The sequence below is a fragment of the Magallana gigas genome, chromosome 3 (genome assembly GCF_963853765.1).
Source record: "Magallana gigas chromosome 3, xbMagGiga1.1, whole genome shotgun sequence".
Classification (NCBI taxonomy): Eukaryota; Metazoa; Mollusca; class Bivalvia; order Ostreida; family Ostreidae; genus Magallana; species Magallana gigas.
Window position 1 is genome coordinate 53,952,822 of NC_088855.1, and position 25,408 is coordinate 53,978,229.

Consider the following 25,408-nt stretch of genomic DNA (forward strand, 5'->3'; position numbering starts at 1 on the left):
ACATAAAACCAAAAATGAAGTTTAAGATTCCTTTAAGTAAAAGTTTTCGGTCGTAAAAGGATTGGGGGACTCGACCAACGTCAGGAAAAACATATATAAAATTTAAGAAAGGTAATTATGTAAAAAAAAAAAAAAAAAAAAAAAAAGGCATTTTTAACCCAGAATATATATTAAAATCGCATGCATTTGGAAAATTTGTTTCAGAGCAAATATCCTATACAACAATAAATGGAAGTATACAACAACAAGCAGAAGGACATTAAGTAAGAAGAATGTAAACAACTTCTCGGGATCGTGTTTTAAAATAAGACAAAAATAAAACTGAAGGAAAAGATGTAGAGAGTAGTATTTAGACGACAGTTCTGCTTGAAAACCCTTTCTTGTCAACTTCTGGAAATGAAAGTGCCAAAATCATTTTAGAGCTACAAAAGAAAATGAAGTTGCAAACGATGCTTTTGACAGATATCTGTTCAAGTAAGAAGCAAAACTTTCGAAGAAAACGAATCTTGTTGTTTTTTTTATAATTTTGGAGTTAGGTGCAAAGCCACTAGAACTACTTAGATTAAAGTATACTCTATATTAAATCTTTGACCTACCTCATCGATTGAAACCAAATTTATTCCAATAATACTTTTTTGCAAAGTTCAATTTATTTCTTTTGAGTGTTAAGCTCATATATGAGATAATATATTAACTCAATCCGAAAAAAAATATCCTTCAAAAATCCAAAGTATAAAAATTAAAAGCTAATAATAATTGCAGTATGCAAAAGTGGGTTTTTTTTAATTGTTGATTCAAATACGTTTTTTTTCTTTGACACCGCGTCAGTTTTAAAGATAAATCAAAGAATTTTGGATAAGAATCTAAACAGCAAAATGAACATCAAATTTTACACTTTCTTAACAGTTATGATTGTAATCGAAATACGGATAAAAATGCATTAAAAATGCATTCTTAAAAATAATAATAATGTTTATTGGAAAAAATAGGTTTATGAGATTTGTCCTCGTTGTTAATGAAAAATTTGTTTAGCGATGAAATTTTGTAATGTAAAGTCAGTCGTTATCTATTAGAAAGATAAGTGATACAAAAAATTCAAATCTTAATTTTTCTTATAGTTTTCATGGTAACAAATTGAAAATGTCAAATATTAGCGGTTATACTTTAAGTTTCTCTTAAATAACCACCGATTTTATTCGTGTACAATTGATATGGTTTAAGAAAAATATTTAAAAAAAAAAATACTAATTTCTTTTCGTCTATTTATAATATGAAATCGTTATCTCTCGCCTATGTTCGCCATGTTCCATGGAAATCACACACACACACACACACACACACACACACACACACACACACATATATATATATATATATATATATATATATATATATATATATATATATATATATATATATATATATATATATATATAGTGTAGGTTTACACAATAGTAGGGACTATATATACTCTTAATCAACCCCTAAAAATTGGCTTTTTTAAATTACAGACACTAATAGTAAATTGAAAATATATAATGGATAACTTGTTATCGTTGTTGCTTCTGTGCGTAATTTATGCACATTTATAAACTCGTTTCGTTTTAATTTCGACGAATCACCATGTACAGATGTGTTCAAAAAGCTATGTTATCGATACGTTTAAAATTTAAACAATCGTACTTTTGAATGTAAATGAGTATAAAAATAACAGTGCTGAACATTTCTTTCAATTGCATCTCTTTAAGGGATTTATACTTCGACAAAAAATATTCTTTGATATTCTAGAATTCTTGTTAAATATGTCAATGCTGTAATTTGCTTGTCTTTTGAACGCACCCATACAACAAACCCGCCTCACATATCATCATCATGGCGACCATAGTCCATCGTCACCTGTAATTCTTACACTTTTTCATCAATTTCACATTATACAATCGAGAACAGTGTTAGAGATAAATGGAATTCGGAACTGAATATTCTAAGGAATAAGGTTTGGTATTTCACTTTGTTTTTGTGTTGTAGCGACTTTGTTTTATTTAAAATTTCAATTACGGAAGTCAAGGACACTAGTTTTTCTAAAAATGTAAAATTCAAAAACGTTTGAGATAACACAGGTATTTTGATTTCATATAGTCTAGTTTTTCGTAGGGATTTAAAAAATGATAAAATTTCTAAGATAATGACTTGTCAAAATGTCCTTGATTCGCCGCCATTTTATTTTCGCCATGCCTTATCGCATATCATTAGTGCAATGTGATTTCATTTTTAAATTGGTGGCCTTCATAGATCACTCAGAGTGATTTTAGTGCGTACATTTTCTAATTATGTTTGAACGTTGAAGGTAATATTACTTTCATAAAATATATTAGCATGTGCATAAAGTAATTTGTTCGCTGTACTTGTCAATGGTTAGATGAATATCAATTATCAGGAGAAAAAAACACGTGTTATATATGTTCTTTGCGTATATAAAATAAACATGATGTGCAGGAGTAGAGATCTAAATGATTTTGTTTTTGTGTTCTTATTGTTTGCACGTCTGTAATTACTATTTTAAAGATGATGATAATGATACATTGATGATAATTATGTTTTGAGTTCTTACTTCTAAATGCAAATCTTAACATTGTAATTCTGACTCACAAATACAATTCAATTACCCAAAGATGAATCCATATCACTACCCATCCTATGTTCAATTCATGCAATCACAGGTATTGACTTTCAGATTATTGAAATATTTCTCTAAAAGAAACCGATGGGGTCCAAACTGACTGACCTCGATGATTTGGCGCCTTCTGATGACTTCACCCTCAATGCCTTCCTCCTCGAATTAAACGACGATCTCACTGACGAGGATCTGGAAAAATTAAAGTTTCTCTGCTCAGGTGAAAAGATAAGATGTCCCAGAATACCTGATACTATTTGAAATTCATATAAATTAAATAAAATTTTGCAAATACTTGTAAATTGTGACTGAAATAAAAAGTAAAATAATTTAAATTTTTCACACAAAAAAGTTTTTGAGAAAAACGTGTCTTTCATTGAATTATGATGTTATAAAATAGCATCATTATTCTTTCGTTGAATTGGATTTGATTCAAGATGAATCGGACAAGACAGAAAGCATTCAATTTCCAATTTAAAACTGTATTTTGAAACACTGACTCCAGATAAAGTTGTACGAATTATGAAAAAAAAATCGGGAAAAACAACACAACGAGCAACTAGTTCTTTAAATAAAGAAAAGATTTGAGAAATGGATCCATTCAGCGTTTTTTGTGAGAAATTTTACTCAACAATAAAATAAGGACACACTCGTCATTTGGACACACTCTCTTATTTATGTTTTTATAAACAATGCTAAGGTTGTCCAAAACTTATGAATGTTCGTAAAATTTATTGAGTGAAAATTTTACATTCTGGAGCAACCTATACCGTGGATGGATTTCATTATTTAATAAAGCGGAGCACTTACAATAGTTTATTCTATTATTTTTGGAGAAGTCCTTTTCATGTCACTCTTTAAAGTCTATATAATAACAGAAACATGTGATTCTAATATTTATTCTACTAAGTAAGTCTCAGAAACTCATTAATATTATTCTGGATGTAGATTTTTACTATTTGAAAATGATTTGATATTGTGCTTGGAGAGAGGTAATATTATTAATTTCTTGTCAAAGAATTTTGTTGATAAAATGTAATTTACTACCTTATGACAACAATTATTATGGTTAACAAATATCTGTTAGATACAGTTGGAATTTGTTACAAGCAGGTGCTTGTAGCAAAATAAATACAGCTCATAAAAAGTGCAGTATTTACAAAGATTGTTTTATGAGAGAGAGAGAGAGAGAGAGAGAGAGAGAGAGAGAGAGAGAGAGAGAGAGAGAGAGAGAGAGAGAGAGAGAGAGAGAATGCATAGTCGAGTAGAGATTCTACACCATCTAGTGTAAACAATACAGTAACTACAATATATTTTTTTTAAATAATTGTTTCATTTTCACACACAGATTTCAAATTTGGCTACTAAAGTAACTTTGTTTATTGTCACAATTCATTGTAGGAAAATATGGCATTGGCAAGAGAGCATTGGAAATGATAAAGAAACCTATAGATTTGTTTAACATCCTCCGTGAAAAAGGGAAATTGAACGAGATGAACATCATAACTCTCCAAGCGTTGTTATGGACTTTGCCTCGTAAAGATCTTCAAAAGAAATATGTGGAATTCGCTGAATCTCTCGGATCAAGTGTTCATTTTGTACTTCCAAGAGATACACCAGGTAAAACACTATATATCTATCTATCTATCTATCTATCCATCCATCCATCCATCCATCTCCATCCATCCATCCATCTATCTATCTATCTATCTATCTATCTATCTATCTATCTATCTATCTATCTATCTATCTATCTATTCATTAATCTATCATTCAAATTATCAATCAATCTATCTATAATGACAAGATATTTCTTTCTTGAAAGAGAATGGATATAAGTACTTGAAGTTTCACATAAAGGGAGTTGATCTTGAAACATACCAAAGACCCGAACTGGAAAAACTTCGATCGATGATAGCGTCACTTCTTCGTGTTCCACCAGAATTTGTGATTGTGTCTGGTATAGAGCCATCCAACAGTCTCCTTATAACAATCATGGTTTTAGAGGATGATGCCCTAAGGATGTCAAACTTGCCACCAGCATCACTGACCGTTCTTTCTGAAATGTTCGTCAATAGCGTCATGGTTAACGAAAAGATGATTTTAATTTCAGGTATTACAAAACTATTTTATACTAAGTCTTGTTTACTTTATTTTATTTTCAAGAATAGGCATAATTGTTTTTTTTCTTCAAAATATCATATTCTTTTATTTTAATAAAGGTGATGCAAAGCAAACCAATGTCATTTTTCAAACAAATGGTAGAATGGAGGAAGAAGCGAGAAAGGCTCTTTGTAGACAAAATCAAGCAGAGAGGGAGCTCGAGAAAGCATATGATAAAATATCTAAACTACAGTCTGAGCTTGCATCTGCACAATCGAGCCAAGAATCAAATTTCCGTTTATCTTATCTTATTGTATTTTTGATACAATGCTGTCATGATGTATATGACAAGGTCATAAAATTGAACAAATCTTTGGAAGCTAGCGCATTACATCCAGTCGATAAACTTCAAAAGCTGTGTGTTCTAACAGTTTTTCGACATCGTCTTCGAAGAGTCCGAGAACTTGGATACGATGAGGAAATTATTTATGATTTGTTAGACGCACAGGCTAACGTTTTTCAGTGGCACAAGCATGAAATGAAAGACATTGAAATTGCACGTTTGAAGACAGAAATTGCATACATTGCTTGGGAGAAAGATAAACTTGCATTTTATCATGGGCTTGGTGTGCAAGATAAAGTAATGTCACAAAGGGACGAATTCTGCTTAACAGCACTGGTTCAGAATATTCCAATTAGTATACAACATAATATAACTATCAACACCCAAGCAGTCCAAATAGGTAGGACTAATTACAATCTTAAATAAAAGAAAAATATTTGAAATACTTGTGACTTATACTTTTAAATTATGTATTTTACTACATATTAGCTCCATCCTAAGCTAGACAATTCATTGCATCTTTCATATTTGTAGAGTGTGTACAGTACGCCTTTCGTCGGCTCGCAAAAGATGTGACAGTATCTGAACTCAAGATTTTAAACGAGATGATCAAAAGTCAGGGAATGAAAGTTAGCTCGGTATATAATTACCTTATCGATACTTTAAATAAACAAAAGGAAGGAGTTGAACTAGGTAAGTTGTGTTGGTGAAATTATGATTACATTTATACAAATGATTAAAAAAACTAGCACAACAATTTCATTATTTTCTGATTTTTTAAGTATCATTTGTCAATGACGTGTTGGCCATTCCTTTGAAAAGACCGGATTTAGTGGAGAAGCTATACAGATACGTATTGGAATTTCCCACCTCCAGTGAAAAGCCACAGCCAAGTGGTTCTACCAAAAAGTCTGGAAGGCGTAAGGGTCGACCTACCGCAGTCGCTCGTCGTGGAAAGCCAACGTCTGGCTTCAAAACAGGGACAGGGCTGTCATTAGCAAATGAACCACAGCCAGATCCACTCCAAGAGATATTAAAAAGACTAAATAAAATTGAAAATAGTCTCGAGCGTCGAGCGTCAAACCCATATAATAAATATGACAATAATTCTACGCTGGAAATGATGGGTCAATTATTTCCCCCATCCTTTAAGAATGGTCAATATAACCTTTTGAATCCTTTAGAGGAGAAAAAAATTTGCTAGATTTATTCGGGGAACTTTATCCAATCTAGGAAGATTTAATTTTTTTAGTAACAGTGTGCAATAGAACATAAGGATGGTCATTTTTAGTAAAAGCAAACATTTGCAATACATACAATGTGTAATGCTATAGAAACTGGTTTTTTAAGTTAATTGTGTAGATATCCTTTTTGATCACTTCATATTTGACTGTTAATTTTTATACTAGTGGATTAAAGGTGTAAATATTATTCTAATGTAAACAAAAAAACTATCTATAAGAACTAATTTCACGCATGAAATCGTTTGAAAAATGTTTGAAACAATATTTTGAAATAATCGATTTGAATGGAAATTACTGCTTGGACTAAAATGGATTGATAAAATCTTTACCATATTTTGTCTTCTTACAATTAAATTTGAATGATTGTAGATATTCACGTTTGACACCTCTGAGAGGAATACATTTTTTTTTTAATCTTATGATTGATCATTTGGAATAAAATAAATTATATGATTCTCATTATTATTTATGATGTAAGTGGTATCATTTAACATTTGCCGGATGGTTAGCAATTGCACCTTCTAATATGCAGCTTCCAACAAGCAAATTCAAGTATATCATTTGATTTCCAAACAGTTAACACATTTAACATTAAATGTTATTTCTTTAATCCGATAGAAAGCTAAAGCAATTCGTCCAAATAGAATGTCTATTACAGAAACTTTAATTATTGTGTAAAGTACAATATCTTCACTATTTCCACGCTTTGCTTGAAATATAAGATGATTTTCTATACATTTTATTTCTCTCTGATGAGAAAATGTGTTTCATCTGAGAGGTGAGACACACGAAAACAAATATCATTTTTTTTATTTCCCTTTTTATTTTGAAATTAACAAGAACGTTATCTCCCATTTTTTTATAATGGCAACTACCGTGGAAGGCAGCTCTCTTTGTTAACATTATGATAACAGTCTTCCCATCGGTCCTCATTGGAAGAAAAAGTGAATTTAAGGTTCTCCGATTCTCAACCTCAATGTGTTTTTTCATCCTTAAAATGTTATTTATCGTTTAAACTTTATAAATGACATAAAATAAAAAGAATTTTGATGGTATCCATTCATTTTACGAAGTTATTGTAATTTTTGCCACGATTAATTCATTGGAATGAATAATGTAAACAATTTGAGATCAAATTAGATTTTCAAAATATGTACAGGTGCAATAGTGGCTCGAGCCCCTTCACCTTTAGGTAGTAGGTACTAAGCCAAGCAGTTCGTTGAATGTCTTTGCGTAATATTTACACTTCAAGACTTATTAAATTTGTTTAAATAAAAGTCAGATTTATTTATGGTACGGATAAAACATTTCGGATAATTGAGAGTCATCGAACATTGATGAGGATCGAATTTCGTTAACTCAAATTTGAATATGACGTTTTAGAAAAATTTGTTGAGTGCCTCTGTATCGCCAGACCACATTATCATCTCTGTAAAGGCAATGGGGATTTCAAGGTAGGCAAACTAATTGCCAAAGTAACACGTACATTTTTACCTCAACAACACATTTTCATTTTTTAAAGGTAATAGATCTAATAAGAGAGAGAGAGAGAGAGAGAGAGAGAGAGAGAGATTAATGTATCATTGATGAAAAATGAAACTTTCTGAGTAATACACCTTGCAGTAGGTATTCTCCACTTCCATTAAAGTATGTGCGCCTTTAATAAAATACTCCTAGATAATCCCTGACAGTCTACTAGTATCGCAGTAAGCTGTAATATCGTACTCAAGTTCCATCCTCTTATCCTGTGCCTGATTGTGTTATCGTCATATTCAATCTTAGATACTATACTCTGCATATTAACTATTTATTATTTCAGGCAAACTTAATTAGTAAAAGTTTCCAAGAAGATAGATATAAATGCATCAAATTTTGAAGAGAACACTTTAATAACGATTTAAGCGACGCAAATGATAAAAAACGTTATTTGTTATACAATATTTATTTACAATTTAACACGTAAACAGTGTTTCCCTGAAAAAAGCTACCAACAATCAATGTTAATCCAATAGATGAATATTTCTAAATCTTTCTGGAGACAAACTAATATAAAGTTGGCTATTCTCACACTTTCCATAGCTGTCTGTTGTTGCCTGTTATCATATATTGCTGTATCCTTGTTCTTTTTCTCCAGATCCAGTGTTAGTTATGTCCACCCTCAGGTTCCTTCTCCTGTTCATGCACCAACCATATACGATGACTACAACAATTGCCAAAAGGAGAATGAGTCCCAATGGAAGTCCAACGGTTAAATATGGGCTCTCTGTCAATATAAAAATAAACTTTATGTACTGGACAGCTGCTGTCACTCTACTCTTTAATGATAGGGAAAGACTTAGTTTGAACTCTCTTTACACCAAAAACATGACAATTGTATATTCTACATAAAAGGCAATAAATAAAAAGTAGCAATATCTTAGTTTTATCAGTTTGTTAACTAACATCAGAAGCCTAAAGGAGTACTGGTTAAATCAGAATAATTTTGACTTTTTTCTATAACTGTTTCTTTACAAATATACTGAAATGAAAGTTGTTATTAGTGATGATCATTGTAATGCAGATATAATTTAGAAAAAAAAATAATCAGTCGGTTTATTAAAATGAACTAAACTAAACCTACAAAATAAGCATTAATCAATTATATATGTGTATGTATAGCACACGGCTGCCGGTGTAACGAAAAATTTTGACCCGGGTTGAAAATTGACCCGGGGGTCATTTTTCAACGTTGAATAATGAGACGAAAGGTGTTGAATAAAGACCCTAATCCGTTGAAAATTGACCCTCATCGTGGAATTTTGATCATGTAACCGGTTCAAAATTCAATATTATAACTTGAGTTTATTTAATTAAAAATTATCAGTTTATACATATTTATTCTTTATATTTATATGTTTCAATGGGGGTGGGGGGGGGGGTAAAATGAAACTTTATAAATGAACATTTTTTTAATTTACATATTATCCCTTTAAATATGTAATAACTATCTTATTCATTATAAACTTTACCGTATAATTGCTGTTTTGTGTGATATCTATATATTTCTTTATAAAATATATGTTTTTAAGACTATTTGTATATGTCACAGGATTAATTATTTTAGTTAATTACTTAGTATTCATATTTGCGTTCACTTATTTCAACATTTCATGTTTTCATTTCCCATTATTCATTTGTGTACATTCACACCGCTTCATTCATTCATACAATCATTCATAGTATGAAAGTAGTACTAGAGGTCACGTGGTTACGTTTGGCGGGTGGATCAGTGAATAAATGGGTGTGTTAGACTGGTTTTTCGGGTTTAAGTGAGTGAGTGCGCATGTCCGTTTGCATTATCGAATTTTTAGCACGAACTTTGATTTAATATCACGATTACGCCACCCAAGACAGACGGTTGAATTATTAAGCTTCATAGCTTGTCAACCCGACTATTATCTTAGTTCATATTGCTGTTATACTTGGTGAGTTATTTTAATCAAATATTGTGTAATTTAAATATTATTTAACTAAAGATAAATTTTTTAAATTCGCTGGAGAAGTGTACAAATGTAAATATTTTAAAAATTACTTTAAAACATTATATTGTTTAATTTTTTAGAAATGGTTTTACGTTCACCCAGTAAATTGAAACTTTGATATTGTTCATTGTAGATTTTCTAGGTGTGTGCAAATACAAAATTTAGAGTATGTCATATTGAGATTTTTGTGCTCGCACCCACTCAGTTTGTTAAAACTGTGATTATCTGAATTTTGTATTCACACATATTCAACCAATAACAGTGTACAAAATGATGATATGCTAACATGTACTATTTCATGAATAATGCTGTAGTAACTATATCTTGAAAACCTTTTTTTTTTTTAATTCTTTTTGTTACGTAGTTACTAGGGTAACTAAATATCGTCAAATCGCTGATTTATTTTTAATATCTTGAAAACCTTTTTTTTAAAATTCTTTTTGTTACGTAGTTACTAGGGTAACTAAATATCGTCAAATCGTTGATTTATTTTTAGGCATAAACAATTCTGCTTCATAGAATCTGTAGCAAGTTAGCAACCTAATTTTTGTACAGGATGACAATAAAATAATTTTGCTTTAATTGTTTCTAAATTGCTTTGATTACAAAAATTTATCATAAATACTAACAGTAATTGTTTTCGTCAATAAATAGGTAAATTGCATTTTTTTAATAGAGATATGTAGAAGAAGATCATACAACAGCCTTGGAGTAAATGGTTGACCTTCCTATCACAGCCACCTACATTATTAATTCAATTTAAACGTGTTTTATTGAACGGAATGTTGAAGTTATTGAATGGATTGGATAAGAGTCATAGCCTATGTAAACCATTTCAAACATAAAAAGTCAAGAAGAAATTATCTATAGTCATAAGAATATAGTATTGCAAGTTTACAGAATACTATTGATATTATGTGCATATAAGACAGGGGATACTTGAATATTAAATAATTATCATATTTATCATAAATGATTGTATGACATATTGTTGGTAGACATGTTGACTCACACCTATATTAACAAACCTATCATCTTCATTTATACCTGCAGCAGGGATACAAACATAAGAATGACCTTTTCATGATCCAGCCCATTTGAAAAGAACAGTAAATAAGAGGGGACTATATATTAAGTAAACGTACATGTATAATACTTAAATAGGTTTAAACCGTGTAACCTAAGAGAATCAAAAACGCTTAGGAGCTCTAATATAAATATAAACATGGGAAACAATTTTACAATTTTATCTATATGAAAAATCAGAACTACCATAAAGTACATATTTCATATAAAAAGGTACACTAATGTCAATAAGTTGTTTAAAAAGTTTGTCTCTTTGTTGAGTATATCTTGGATATCCAGGGGGAAAAATCACATTTCCTTCAGATGCAGACCTACACTATAAACATCGACTCCCATCAGTTTAAAATATCCTTAAAGTAAGCTTTACTAGCTTTATTCCGTAATTGACGCAAAATAATATTGCCTTAACTTTAATTTTTGTAAGCTTTAGGTATATTTTGTTTTTTAAGTTTTGACTTAAAGAAAGATAAAGTTGATGAAATTTTCTTTCCTGCATGAAGATTATTCCATAATTTACATGTAGACGGAGCAAAGCTATTGTAATAAGTATATAGTGGTAGGTAGAAAAAAAGGGTCATTCGACCTAAGATTATATGTATGTTCAGTTAGAAAATATGATTGAATTCAATCTAACATATCTTGTAGTGCTAAACCATTTATAATCTTGGAGAATATAATTAGTTTATGTTTATCCCTTCGAGATTGTAAGGTTTCCAAATTAAGCTCACAATATAAAATGATTTTAGAAGAATTAACTCTGATCCCTGTCACTGTCCTGGTTGCTTCAATTTGTACATGTTTAAGCAAATCGGATTTTCCTTGATACAGCTGCTCCAAACAACATCACCATATTCCAGTCTAGGTCTGATAAAAGCCGAATTTTAACAAGTGTTTATCTATCAATTGTATGCTTAAGTAATCTTAATATATAACTTTTTGCATGCCTTTTCATGTATACCATTCATATAATTTGATCAACTATCCTCCGACTGTATATTTAGATATTTAGATGTAATCTACTTTTTTTTAAATTGATAACATTTTTGCTGTATGCTATATGTTTTTAATTTTGAGGAAATATATTACGACAGTTGGCTGTGTTTCTAGTTTACTGGTAATTAATGGAATTGAAAACTCAAAATGATAGTTCTAAATAAATTGCATTTTTAAAAAGAACTATGACTCTGCATATGCAGAAAATTGGATGGTGTTTCAATAAAGTTAATCGGACAAGTTTATGAAAAACTATTGTTAAGTATATATGTATAATACAGTATAGGCTACTTAAAAAAGATTTTAAAAAATTCCTAGCTTTATTTACATAGTATAACAATAATAAATGGATATCATATTTTCAGTCTCAAAATTAAATGATTAATTGGACCTATCAACCTAAAAGAAATTAGCCCGTCCGCATATGTATCGGACAGTATGAACATTTTAAAACTAAAACTTTCAAATATGTGCATGATTGTACATTTAAACGGTGTATAGTAAGTTCCAGTTCAGGTCAAAACTCTGAGGTTGGGGTCAATTCTCAACAGGATCAATTTTCAACGTGTCGATGTCTTCAGAGTTTAGACAAATCTTTCTCATACCGTTGAAAAATGACCCCGGGTATAAATTTCACGATTTTGGTCTCAATTTTCAACGTTGAAAAATGACCCCCCGGGTCAATATTCAACGTTGAAAAATGACCCCCGGGTCAATTTTCAACCCGGGCCAATATTCTTCGTTACACCGGGAATAAACTTATCTTGGTGCATTATACCTGTACATAATAAATGAAATGTTACGTACTTCTTCCAATGGATCTTTTCACATCTAAAACAAAAAAGAAGTATTAAACAAGCTTAGTAAAATAAATAAATAACAAAAATACATTATAAATATGATATAATTATGATACAAAAATGAGTTGCAACGTTCTAGCAATACTATAGTTAACAATGACAGCTTACATTGGTGGCTACTAGGAGCGTTAGAATTAGTTTGAAATGACTGCTAGTATTGATTCTAACAACAGTTACTATACACTAGTTTTGTTTTCAACGCAGACGATGACAATAGTTACAACAAACATTTCTAACAACGGATATCATTAACAAAGATGGATGACAATAGTTACAACAACTGTTAACAATGGTAACAAGAGAAACGAATGACAATAGCTACAAACAACAAACACCTTTTACAATGGTTACAAGAAATATGGATGTCAATACTAGCAGTTACAATAAAACTGATTTCAGTGGTACAACCATGACTGCTTTCAATTGTTATAACAATGGCTGTTTAGATTGGTGTTACCTCTCACATTTTTGAAGGTGACTCTTATAGTAACTTTATATAGTTTGGTTCAGTCATCAGTCACTTAATGTAGCTGATATAACATTTGAAGGTAAGTAAAGATACATTTATTTTAGAAAAGGTGAGAACCATAGAGTAAAAGTAAAGTAAAAGTACATAGTTATTAATTGCTGTATATATTCATGCATGAGGAACCCCTCGACTGGGTTCTGGGTTCTCAAATGGGACTAAGATGAGTTCCGAAAGGACAGGGAAGAATGCGTGATGCAGCAGAAAAGAACTATCTGACAGACAAACTGACAAGTATTCTCAATTTCAGTTACATTTAGAAAAAGGGCTCTGATTGAGTGAAAGAGAAGGCAAAGAACGTCAACATCATTAAGAATTTCAATTTTTAAAAAAATTCAATCCTGTGTCCGAGCAGAACCATTAATTGCATGAAATCAAAATAGACCAATTTCTTACACTTGCTTAAAAGAAGATAAATAAAGCTGTGCTTAAATTTACTCATGTTATCAAAATCCATCAGATATGAAAGGTGCAAGCTTAGAACACTTGATAATTTTGAAGACAATATTGACACTTATATTCAACGTTTTAAAAATATACATCAGATCAAACTAGAATATCCGTAACTGTGGATATCATCTGAGTGCTCCAAACAGGAAAAGTGGCAGGTGTTTATGCTAGACTTCCATCTGCAAGTGCACTTAATTATGATGAACTCAAAAAAGATTTGTTCGAACGTTTTGAGGTGACCAATGAGGGATCCAGAGAGAAATTCAGCGCGCAGAACATCCAAATCTGATGGAAGTGAAACCTTTTCCCAATTTTCTACAAGGATTGACAATCTTCTCTATCGATGGATTGAACTTTCTAAAACTGAAAAACCTTTAAAAAACTAAACGACCTTTTTTCTACGAGGACAGAACAGTTAATTCTGTGTTGCTATAAAGAACTTTCATCATTTCTAGAGGAAAGTATTTCAGCTGTCTAGGAAATTGTACGCTGTGCGGATCAATTCATAAAAGCAAGATTGCATCCACGTTAGAGGGCGTCTAATGGGAAACATAAGAATACAGTAATTTATGGTTCATATTATTTCTATTCGATCTTATTTCATTGACATAGACCAAGTCGAAGCTGTGCGCTAGCACGGAAAGGAAAGGTAATAATAATAAGGGTATAGAGACAAGGCAATAACAGATGGATATTCCCTTGGAAAACGGACGAGCTCATAAGGATTTAAAAACAGTCTTCCATTGGAAGACCTTAATGATAAAAAAAAATTAAAGCTGCTTGGTCCGATTTTTTTGTAATTACAGTATCAACATTTTTTTCCATACAAATCATTAATCTTAGAAAGTTATGGACTTTCTCCTATTTACACCAGCAGAATCAGTCTTCTTTCAAAGTTAGAAATATTCAAAGTAAATAAAAATAATTTCTCTTTGGGCAAACGAAAAAACAAACCAAAATGCATCACGGGAATGTTTAGAAAAGGAAACCGCTTGGTTTCGTCCCCCGAATGATTGGGGTTATTCAACCCGCATGCTATGCATCGATTGTAAAGAAAGCAGACTTTGGAAATATTAGCGAACAAAACGTACACATGTTTATTTGTAATTGTCTGATCATTTCGACCTTTATTTAAAGCGATGTCAAAGTCGTAATACAACCATACCCGTCTCGTCGTCAGGGGTGAAATTTAACATGAGGCGAAATAACGCGGTACCTTTTAATGTCGTTTGTTTTGTTAGCAAATTTTGTACGTATTTTTCTTCATTGAAATTTGGCATAATTGACGGGTAAAACTACTGCAATGTCTATTATTATACATATACTAAGCATAGCCATCGTTTAAAAGCGTGCATAAAATTTGATATAAAATCGGACCAAGCAGCTTTAATAATAAGGTATTTCGCTAAAGACGGAAGACCTTAATAACGGTATTGATTTCAAACTAAGTTTATTTTAATAGCTATAGCTGCTCAAATCGTTGAAAACAAAACAATGATAGTTTTAACGATCACTATATACGTTGATTAAATATACGTATATTGAAGCTTTCTTTGAAAAGATTACATTGTAAACAACATAGAGACTGTTACATAAATGACTAGTTACACTATTTATAACAACGTTCGCTAGTCTAAGTAAAACTGTATACAAGGAAATATTCACCTCTAAAAAAAATTTCGCCCTCGTTCTCAGCGGGCGAATTTAAAACTGAGCGAATTTCAATGTCTTTATTTCTCTTTAAAAACACAACTGTCTCCTTGCGAAATCAAGACAGGGCGAAATTGTTTAAAATTGTAAAAGGGCAAAAATTGTAAAAAGGGCAAAATTTACATGGGGCGAAATAAACCCTGTATCCAGTATACAAACATAAATGCTAACATTCGCTACAAACGTGCATGCTCGCAAGAGTCACATCAACCAACGCTTACATTGATACAAAATTCAAAGATGATTGCAACAAATATCTAACACTTTAAAGCACAAAGTTCGCTTACAATGATTTCATATATGAAGGCTATCATTAGTTTTATCAATGAGCATATCGGTTACATAATGCATTGATTACAACATAGAACATTAATTGGCTAATAGACGTTTGATATTGATTATGGTTGCAACAATGAACAATTGCATCGGTTGCAATGATAAACGTTTACATTGTTTACAGCTAAGTGTCCATTCATTAGTTACAACAATGTGCACTTGTGTTCAATTACAACTGAAATTGATTGCATTGGCTGAAACAACAAAAACGCTTATTATTGTTACAACAAAGTACTTTAACATTGCATGGTTACAACAAAGAACCTATACATTAGTTACAGCAAAGAACGATCTCATTGGTTATTACAAAGAAAGAAATATTACTTTGGTTACAAAAAACACGATAACAATGATTACAACAAAGAACGATTATAGTTGTTACAACACAGAACGATTACATTGGTTACAACAAAAGGAAATATTACAACTGTTACAACAAAGAACGATCATTGCATTGCATGGTTACAAAAGAACACTTACACTGGTTACAACATCTTCCTCCTGTTCCCTCGGGACAGTCACATCTTTCTGTTGTATCATTATATGTCCCTCCTTTTGAGCATTTCTTATTACAGCTCTCAACAATCTTCACGGACTTTGTCAAAGTCAGGCTTATATTACATTTCCTTTCGCACTCTGGTTTTGTAAAATTTGTACAGCAAACATAATGAAAGTAGTACCTCTCCCCACCACCACACGTTTCAGAGCACTTGGAGTGAGTAGTGGTTTGGTTAGTATAACTACAAAACTCGCATGTCCCAGCACAGCAATAGAAAAATAAAATCAGAACACCCACCGGCATAATGATTCGGGGAAAACTCGACATTTTCGTTGTTTAGATTGTGGCAGTGTGCTTATAAACATGTCTAGGCCCACCTGTGTGTTAGTGGTATTGGACAGGGATATAATCTACAGATTTTGAGATAATTTGATAAAACACTTCAATTTCCACTACAATGAGTGATGTCTGTAAACCTTTATAACGATATCTCGTGACTGATTTGGAAACATAAGTTCTGTGCTCTCGTCGGTAAATAAGTTAAACAATAAAATAAAAATAAAAAATATTTTTAAACAAACAAGAATCAAGACATAAAAAAATCAACGACCTATTCGCCACAAGAAAACGCTAAAAAAAGTAAATAAGCGTAGGGAAATTATTCAATTATTCGTCGAAATTTTCTCTTATTAAAGTTACTAAATCCACTTATTGAATTTGACTTTTTGCCGTCGTGTTCATTTGAATTAAGTTTTCAATATTTCAATATCATTTTGTATAACACTTTTCTTGAAAATACTTGTAAGTAACGAAAAATTTGTAAGACGTCTCTAATGATCTATTTGCATGACGCATTGTCATTACCATAATCAGTAAATGACCCCGTCTTAACTATAAACGATATTGTGACAGTCTTAGGTCATGCGATGTATATTGGTTGGTATTTAAGGTCAAATCCCAGAAAACTCTTTACCTTTATTTTTAAGAATAAATTTATGAGTTAAGAAATAAGGAATCATTCTTTGAGTATTGTGGGGGTGAGAGCGTGATCAAAAATAAAGCTCGAAGGGCTTTTTGATAGATTTTATCGTACCATACTTATGTTTAATTTTTAACAATTTTACGATTAAATTATCAACATTTTAGGTTGTATTTATGCACCGATTTGTGTTACCAATGACAAAGACACTGTAAAATGTAAATATTGCTGCATCAAACCTTATTTATTTTTTGGCATTTATTCTGTTCTAGTAATAAGAGACTAAATATGTTTTCATATTTAAAATGGTGTTTGAATTTTTTTTATTTTAATGTTTGATTATTGTTTCACATGGTATCAGTAGTATCTCGTATATATATTTTGGAGTCTTTAAAAATGATTTTTATAGTGTACAACCATATACAATAACCGGTGCTGTATTTTATAGTTTTATTTTTTTTTATGTATCTTTCAAATTTTAAACAGCAGGTTTAGACCATTCATTACTGTATAATAAATAAAAGTGTTCTCTTGTTCAGCCAAAGGATATAAACATTTTAATAACAATTTCTTCATATTAATAATTGTACAACAGAAATACCACAAATACAACTGTCAATATCTACAGACGAAATAAAACAAAATAAAGAATAAGTTTGTTTTATTTTATTGAATAATATTGGTTTGTGCAGTTTAAACATAAACTGAAAAGGAATTGGAAAGTTTATAAATAATCAGCTGTGTATTGTTGGCATTGGTGAGAAGTCTACTGGACAGAACAATAGTCCATAAATAACAAAGACTTTATAAGCTATTCTTTAGAACCATATACTATTTACATAAATGCAATTATAACATGTAGTACTTGTTTCCTGTGTGATTGGACTCCACCCTTTAAGCATAAGTTCATAAAATCTAACTAATACAATATCTATTCTCCCTGAATAATGGTCTGTCTAAATCCTTCTGATGAAATTCAGATGAATACATTTTATGGTTCCAGTTCTAATAACATACATTAAGCAGTCATGTTATGTTATGTTATTTAAACCAGCTAAGTATCTGTGATATGTCCAACTCAAAAAAAAAAACAATGTTTCATGATAAAATTACTCTAAATAATGAGCCATGTGATATGTCAAAGTCAAAATAACATTTTATGTCAAGGTCAGAATTACACCAAATTATGGTGCATAATATGTCCAGGTCAAAATAACAATCAATGGGATATTATATTATTATATATCCTGGTAAAAAATGCATTATAGTCAAGTCAATCATATTAGTAAAGTCATTATATTGGAAAGATACCGGTACATGAAATTAAAAAAATAAAAACAAATAAAACAACCAACCAATGGCATCAGAAGTGTGATGTATGAATTGGACCTATCATTGTTTGTACCATACATTCATAAACAGCAGCTTCATCACAAACTTGAACAGTTGACTGATTACAGAAATTACATTCGTTGTAAATAGAAAAACTGACACAACCAATGCATTTTCTCATAGAACACGATTTTAAAGCTTCCTTTATCACATTCATCAGCCTCAAGTCTGACATTTTTAAACATTTTTCTTCATGCATGAAAAACATGTATTAACTACATTGAATGTAACAATCAAAAGAATCAATTCTCCCCCAAATAATTGATTAACTAAATATAAATTAAATCACTGAAATGAACAGAAAACTGGAATTTCTCAGCTAGTATAATTTTTGTATCTTAATATCGTATTTCAAAAGGAATACTTTTATTAAAATAGATTGTATCAAAATCTGCATTTTTTTTCAATTTAGAGATTTTTTTTTATCTTAAAAAGCAATTAAAACAAAGTTAATATTTACCTTTCATACTGTGTTAAAATAAATTACTTTCATCACTTTAATATACACAGTCAATATACAGACTCAACAGTCTCTCATAGAATGGCTAAAACTTTACTCACATAGGAAGACAAGTCAACGCAAAACAGATAAACATTGAATGCTGTAGGTTGTTGGGGGTCTTCCCTTTTAACAGTTAAACAATATACAAATTATAAACTTCTGGTTTAAATTCAACGGAGGGTGATAGGTATTTGATGCGTTTAAAGTCAATCAACTTGTACTTCATATTCAGTATTAAGCAATTCATCAATTATAAATACCATCATCACATTTTTTAAGTAAACATTTTGAATTTTAAATGAGTCAAATTATTTTCTTTTTTCTTGGGTATATCAATTTAGCATAATAACTGTTTAAGCAAATACACTAGATTGGTAGGCATTTAAAACAATAAAGTCTTCATCTATGATACCATGTTCTGAATACAATCAGTCATGAGATTCCTGAATACGGTAAAACTGGTCTTGTCATGATAAGCACAAATAAAATTGATAAAATGAAATTATAACTCTTTAAGCATTACAACCACTTATTCAAACCACTTTTATGTATACTATTTCTCATAGATGATTAAAAGTGAATGCATAAGTTTAAATAAAATCAATTGCACATAAATACTACTACACATCACCACACAGCCACCCATGAGCTCTGTGAAGACAGTCTTTCACCAATCAGCTATGTGACATCTGTCTCTCATTGACGTTAGATTTTCCTTTGATTGATAGACTGCTCTGGTTATTGCTACATGTATATATGGATTTCCTAGACAAACACAGCTTCCGTCTCAGGAGGGAGGTTCCACACAAAGTCAAACTGTGTGTACAAAAGCAAACTATCAATTAGATCACTCATGTTGTAAATAAAATGCAGTTTATGTTTGGTCTTATAAAATAATAAGAAACTTATTTGACAAATATATTGAAAACCAAAATACATAGCAATGTATGTATATCAGTTTCACCACAATACTCTATCTGATGTACATTTGTCCTCAGTTATAAATAAGTTTTTTCCATAAAATCTACATGATATGGGAGTGAATGACGAATTAAATCATGGAAGATGTACTATTGTTTATTCACCTGTGCAAATTCATCCTCACTTGGAGGAGGCTGAGGGGCATAGCTATAACTGACACCTGTCATTGGGAAAAAGTCGGGAGGCACTATGTCCTTTGGTGAGACCTAATTAATATTATGAAAGCAAAACACATTAAACAAATTTTGAAATTTTCCATTCACCTTGTTACGGAAAAATATTTTGTTAGTTATAAACGCTGACCACTTATATCTATAAATATTCATTTAAGAGAAAAAAAAATGATGGTTGATTGAAAAAAACAAATCATGAAACACACACCTTTTTTTCTAAAACAGCAGTAAAATTAAAATTTGAGTAGAAAGCCGTGTTTTGAAGTGCTAACAGATCTGTGAGCCTTTTATCGGGATTCTTCATCAAAAGCTGTCAACAAAGGAAAAACATAAAAATCAACTTCTTTTTTTTTTCATTTATACAACTGGGCTTTGTCATTTATACCATTTCAATGCATAATAAATCTTTAATTTCCAAAATACAGGAAGCAGACAATTGTTTACATGTATGTCAAGCCTTAAACTGCCTTCAGCAGATTTAAAATTGACTACACTAAACATAATTGAGCTGATATAAAGTTTTGCGATATAGGATTTCAAAGATTAAGTTTTAATACATGTAGGAGCAATGGTTGGAACTTCCAACTCACTTCAAGGTATCCATTTATTTTGATATATATCAGAAGTTGAAATACCAAATTTGAACTATACTTATTTAAAATAAAATCAAAGGGATCCCAAAACTAAGTAATCCTTTGCCCACTCAAATTACTTGACACTTCAAAATTTTACAGCCTACAGATCTCGGTGTTCCAACCAGTAAATGCTGATTTTATGAACTGTGACCTTTTGACCTGATTACATATTCATTCTAACCTTGTTGATGACCTCCTGAGCTTTATCACTGATGTGGTTGGGGAGCAGGTAGTCACTGTCCCACACCAGTTTGAGCATCTCATCATGGTCCTGGGCCCCCTCTGCAGGGTACTACAAGAAGAGTGATGATCCATACTCATTATATGATTTGTCTACAAATATCTACAACTTTTGAGCTGACTTAAAATATATGGAATGTTACAATGGAATTGTTCAGATTCCTGGAGATCACTTTTCATGGTATCTTTTTTTAAGGTTGATTAGATGTAATTTCATAGATTTGATTTTATTCATAAAGAATAAAAAATATTTTTAGTTTTGGGGGAATGTTAATTTGTGTGTAAGGGGTGTCAACAAAACCCACAAAAACTGATCCCAAAAGAATATCAATGATACCACAGTAACTTTACTGTCATAATTTCCGGGAACATTATGGTTCAAAGGAATACTAACAGTATACTAGTATATGAGGCTAAACTATAGAGTCTTGTGTTTATATACATTACAAATAACAAGCATACAATGTGGAATTCTCTTCCCTCACAGGGGTGACTTACCCTGCCAGCAAGGATGACATACATGAGTATTCCCAGTGACCACCAGTCAGCGGTATGGCCGTACGGGGTGGTGGCCAACACCTCAGGGGCTGAAACACAGAGTACAGAGTCTTCAGGATGACAAAACAGAAACACATAGTAGTCAGAGTAGTCAAAGTCAAAGTAGTCAGAATAATAAACAGAAACAAAGAGACCGATGTGAGAGTCTTCAGAATGACAAAACAGAATTAATATTTTCACAAGCTGATCAAAAAATGGCTTCTAGCTCACCCATATATTGTAGGGTCCCACAAATAGTTCTCGTCCTCTCCCCACGATTTAACCATTTAGCCAAACCAAAATCAGTCAGCTGTATATGGCCTATACAAAAGAGACCAGGATACAATCTATGAAATCTTAAAATCCTAACAAGTAGCACAGTTTAAAAATGAGTCCAATCACCTCAAAACAATATTCCGATGAAGGTCAGGACATAATATAAACACACAAAATTAAAGAGTTTTGTATGATGGTGTGTTTTCATGGTTGTATCATTTTGTTTCCCCCTATGTATGGTTTTCTGTGAGAAATCTTAAGTAAATAACGCAAAAACAGACCTTAAAGAAATTAACTTCAATTACATACCTTCAACATCTAAAAGTATGTTTTCCATCTGGAAAAATAAAGACATTTACTTCTTTTTCATAATCAGTTCCTGGGTCAAATGCATGAACTTAGTTAGACTTCTTTTATCACAAGGATTACCAAAATATCATTAATCCAAGTTCAAAGACAGAAAACTGCAGGGTTTTTTTCCCATAAATGAGTTTGAAATCATTTCATAGTGTAAATCATTTCTAATGCTTTTTAAAAATACTTAAATAAATCAAGACTTCAGTTTTGTTAACATCAACTAACAAACAGTACATTACAGTACCCAACATTCCCAAATCAGAAGGATGAAATTATATTCCAACTGCACTCATACAAACAACTTCATAAGAAAAAGAATTCATCATTTCATTTAGTGAATTATTGCTCTTATAGACATGAAATATACAGTTTATATATGGAATATTTCATAATGTTACATTACCTTGATATCTCTGTAAATAACCCCTGACTTGTGAAGATAATCTGAAATGGAAAAAAAAAATTGATTTAAAATTGTCTTTCAAACCTTTCAAATAATACTGGTAATCAATAATGCAAGTATTGGTAATAAATGTACATATGAAGTGAGGTATCTACCAACCTAACACCATTGCCATCTCAGCGACGTACACTCGGGATAACATCTCAGGCAGATAACCATGGAATGACCAGAGTGTGAACAGGTCCCCATAGGGGACATACTCCAGCACTGAAGGTACGTAAAATATCACAATAAGGATTAAACATCACAAAAGTATTACCAGTTAAAACATTACAATAGGATAAAAATGGCACAGTTAAGGCTAACTCAGCATGGGAATAGCAGTGATCCAAATGCCATAAAGTTATGAAGGTATAAAGTTATATCATATTTTTCACACAGCATATTTCATTTGTTAAGTTTCACATTCATAAATAACATACCCTGTAATTAAAATATCTTAAGTGATATGTCTAACTTTCAGAACCAGCATTCTAATATATATGTCTGTTTTCATTCAATTGGGTTGAAACATATAGTGCATAAAAATTACCCATGGCCTTGCAAAATTATAAACTTTAAAATTACTTACCTATGTACAAATACTTTTTGGACTGCCAGTATTCATGCAGTTTCACGATAAATGGATGGTCCCCAAGCATAGCCTGTCAAAAAATCTACTGAATATTTAAAGTGTTAAAGGAGAAAATGATGCATCATATCAGTTGTTCTTGTCTTCTGTTTCTTAGATTTGTTGCAATAAAATATTCATTTGATGCAGTTCTGTTTATATTTTGTGAAATGCTTAGAAACGTAAATTAAAATTCTACTAAAAATATCAATATATGATATACAGTACATTTGAAAAAAAAAATGTTAATTGCTAAAAATGCATCAATCTAATTAATCAGATAAAAAGTTAACACTGTTTTTTGTACTCATTGTACACATCCTATAATTGGCATCACCCATTTGCTGACCTGAATAGCTGCCTCATCTTTGCACTGTTGAATGGCCCCTTCTACAATGATCTGGGTCTTGCTCATCACCTTTATAAAGTATGGGTATGATTTAATAAATCAACTCAATCAAACAATATAATTAAAGTTAAGAGTTAAAATTATTGAGTTACAGATATTTTGTGTTGTCATGTTACTTGACTTTTAATTTTCTCAATATGTTCATTAAGGATCTAGTGGCTATGGAGAATTAGACAGAAGACTTCTGACGCAGTGAAGAGTGCTGCCAATATATTAACCCGCTATTTCCTTTAAAAACTTTTGAATTGCATCGAAATTAACAACAGACCTTCATGGCATAGTATTCTTTTTCATCTTCTCGCCTGACACGTAAAACATTTCCATAGGCCCCTTTTGCAATAATGTCACAAATCTGAAAATGGTAAGATTTAACAAAAATTTAAATGAAGAAATTAGTCAACTTTGATCAATAATATTTCTTGTAATGTAGACCAAAGTACTGTAATCCATTTAACTTACTAGATTATAAAGAATACATCAAAATGACAGTATATTTGTCTACTATTACTTTAGTTTTTGGGTATTAAAGTATTTTTTAATGTTAAATGATAAATTCTTATTTATAAACACAAAAGTTGTTCTTATTTATAAACACAAAAGTTGAACCTCAAATTCATTTCCTTGGGCATCTCCTTTAATTGGAAAGTCTGGCAGAAAGAGTGCCTCAACAAGAGGAACATTTAACTCTGGCTTTTCTGGGGTACTGGTCACCTTGTCAATCTCATCTTGGGACTTGCCTCTTGTTAACCTTCCTGACCCCCTGCTTTTATTTCGGACTAGATCAGGGTTGGTGACTTGTAAAAACTGATACAATAACAAAATTAAACAACATACAACAGAAATCTGAAGTTTTCAGTCAATGATAGAGCTAAAAAAATAAAATATTAAACCCCCAATTAAAACATTGAGTTGTACATAACAGGCACGTATAAACTAATAGCACATGTATATACTTTAAATGTTATATATTGCGAATTAACATTGACATATTTATTAGTGTGCATTATAGAAGAACACATATTTTAATACTTTTGGGTAAATCTGTATAACACTGTGTATAACGGTTAAAAATCATTTCAACATGACACCGCGCAGCCTCTGAAATCCCTTACCTGTGATTCGGGAACTGATTGAGCTTTCCTTAATGGCAGTTTCTGGTTGTTGTTTCCCATAATACAGAAGGTACATTATGGTAAATATCACAGATATCAATAAAACATTGTATTAAAATTTTATCCGGTTGAACACATCAAAACAAAGTGAGACGGTAATTTTAGTACTTCGATCCCGACTTTTTATTTTTTTTTAAATGGGGAGGGGATGTTGCTTTGATAGTTGATGGCTTTGCATGCCATTTTTTGTTGCCCGTTTTTTGTTGTTGTTGTTTTTTGTTTTATTTTTTGATTTGTTTTGTTTTGTCAGAGACATGAATAATATGTAATTTATGTCTCTGGTTTTGTTTTTGGTGGGTTTTTTTGGTAAATTCATTTTGGATTTCGAGTTTATTGATTT

General features: G+C 31.1%; 2 protein-coding genes and 1 non-coding gene across 4 annotated transcripts; 1 reads left to right on the top strand and 2 right to left on the bottom strand.

The window, feature by feature from the left end:
- Nucleotides 1-1,835: 1,835 nt before the first annotated feature.
- LOC136274108 (uncharacterized) lies at nucleotides 1,836-6,815 on the top strand. 2 transcript variants are annotated; one of them, XM_066080362.1, is made up of 7 exons: nucleotides 1,836-1,993; nucleotides 2,732-2,891; nucleotides 4,073-4,291; nucleotides 4,497-4,784; nucleotides 4,894-5,517; nucleotides 5,652-5,810; nucleotides 5,900-6,815. In XM_066080362.1, the coding sequence occupies exons 2-7, from the start codon at nucleotides 2,762-2,764 to the stop codon at nucleotides 6,319-6,321; spliced, it is 1,842 nt and encodes a 613-aa protein (XP_065936434.1). In that variant the 5' UTR covers nucleotides 1,836-1,993; nucleotides 2,732-2,761; the 3' UTR covers nucleotides 6,322-6,815. The 2 variants fall into 2 exon arrangements, with proteins under 2 accessions (XP_065936434.1, XP_065936435.1); XM_066080363.1 differs by lacking the exon at nucleotides 1,836-1,993 and adding an exon at nucleotides 2,212-2,344.
- Nucleotides 6,816-8,399: 1,584 nt separating this feature from the next.
- On the bottom strand, nucleotides 8,400-17,096 carry LOC105342133 (uncharacterized). Its single transcript, XR_010711599.1, has 3 exons — nucleotides 16,324-17,096; nucleotides 12,769-12,792; nucleotides 8,400-8,624 (listed from the first exon to the last, which is right to left on the bottom strand). It is a non-coding gene; the product is annotated as an uncharacterized protein (transcript).
- A 2,634-nt stretch (nucleotides 17,097-19,730) lies between these two features.
- Nucleotides 19,731-25,168, bottom strand: LOC105342132 (ribosomal protein S6 kinase-related protein). The gene is made up of 14 exons (XM_011448993.4): nucleotides 25,009-25,168; nucleotides 24,503-24,700; nucleotides 24,165-24,248; nucleotides 23,837-23,905; nucleotides 23,449-23,521; nucleotides 22,977-23,084; nucleotides 22,818-22,858; nucleotides 22,367-22,394; nucleotides 22,013-22,102; nucleotides 21,743-21,831; nucleotides 21,186-21,296; nucleotides 20,578-20,679; nucleotides 20,301-20,402; nucleotides 19,731-20,031 (listed from the first exon to the last, which is right to left on the bottom strand). Exons 1-14 carry the CDS (start codon nucleotides 25,066-25,068, stop codon nucleotides 19,981-19,983), a joined length of 1,206 nt encoding a protein of 401 aa, XP_011447295.1. The 5' UTR covers nucleotides 25,069-25,168; the 3' UTR covers nucleotides 19,731-19,980.
- Between the last annotated feature and the right edge of the window lie 240 nt (nucleotides 25,169-25,408).

Excerpts from the sequence above, each read along its gene's own strand:
- LOC136274108 (XM_066080362.1), top strand. The coding sequence starts at position 2,762 with ATGGGGTCCAAACTGACTGACCTCGATGATTTGGCGCCTTCTGATGAC. Across the intron at positions 4,785-4,893 it reads AAAGATGATTTTAATTTCAG|GTGATGCAAAGCAAACCAAT; the intron begins GTATTACAAAAC and ends ATTTTAATAAAG. Across the intron at positions 5,518-5,651 it reads CACCCAAGCAGTCCAAATAG|AGTGTGTACAGTACGCCTTT; the intron begins GTAGGACTAATT and ends TCATATTTGTAG.
- LOC105342132 (XM_011448993.4), bottom strand. The coding sequence starts at position 25,068 with ATGGGAAACAACAACCAGAAACTGCCATTAAGGAAAGCTCAATCAGTT. Across the intron at positions 24,701-25,008 it reads AATCAGTTCCCGAATCACAG|TTTTTACAAGTCACCAACCC; the intron begins GTAAGGGATTTC and ends TTATTGTATCAG. Across the intron at positions 22,859-22,976 it reads TGAGATGGCAATGGTGTTAG|ATTATCTTCACAAGTCAGGG; the intron begins GTTGGTAGATAC and ends TTTCCATTTCAG.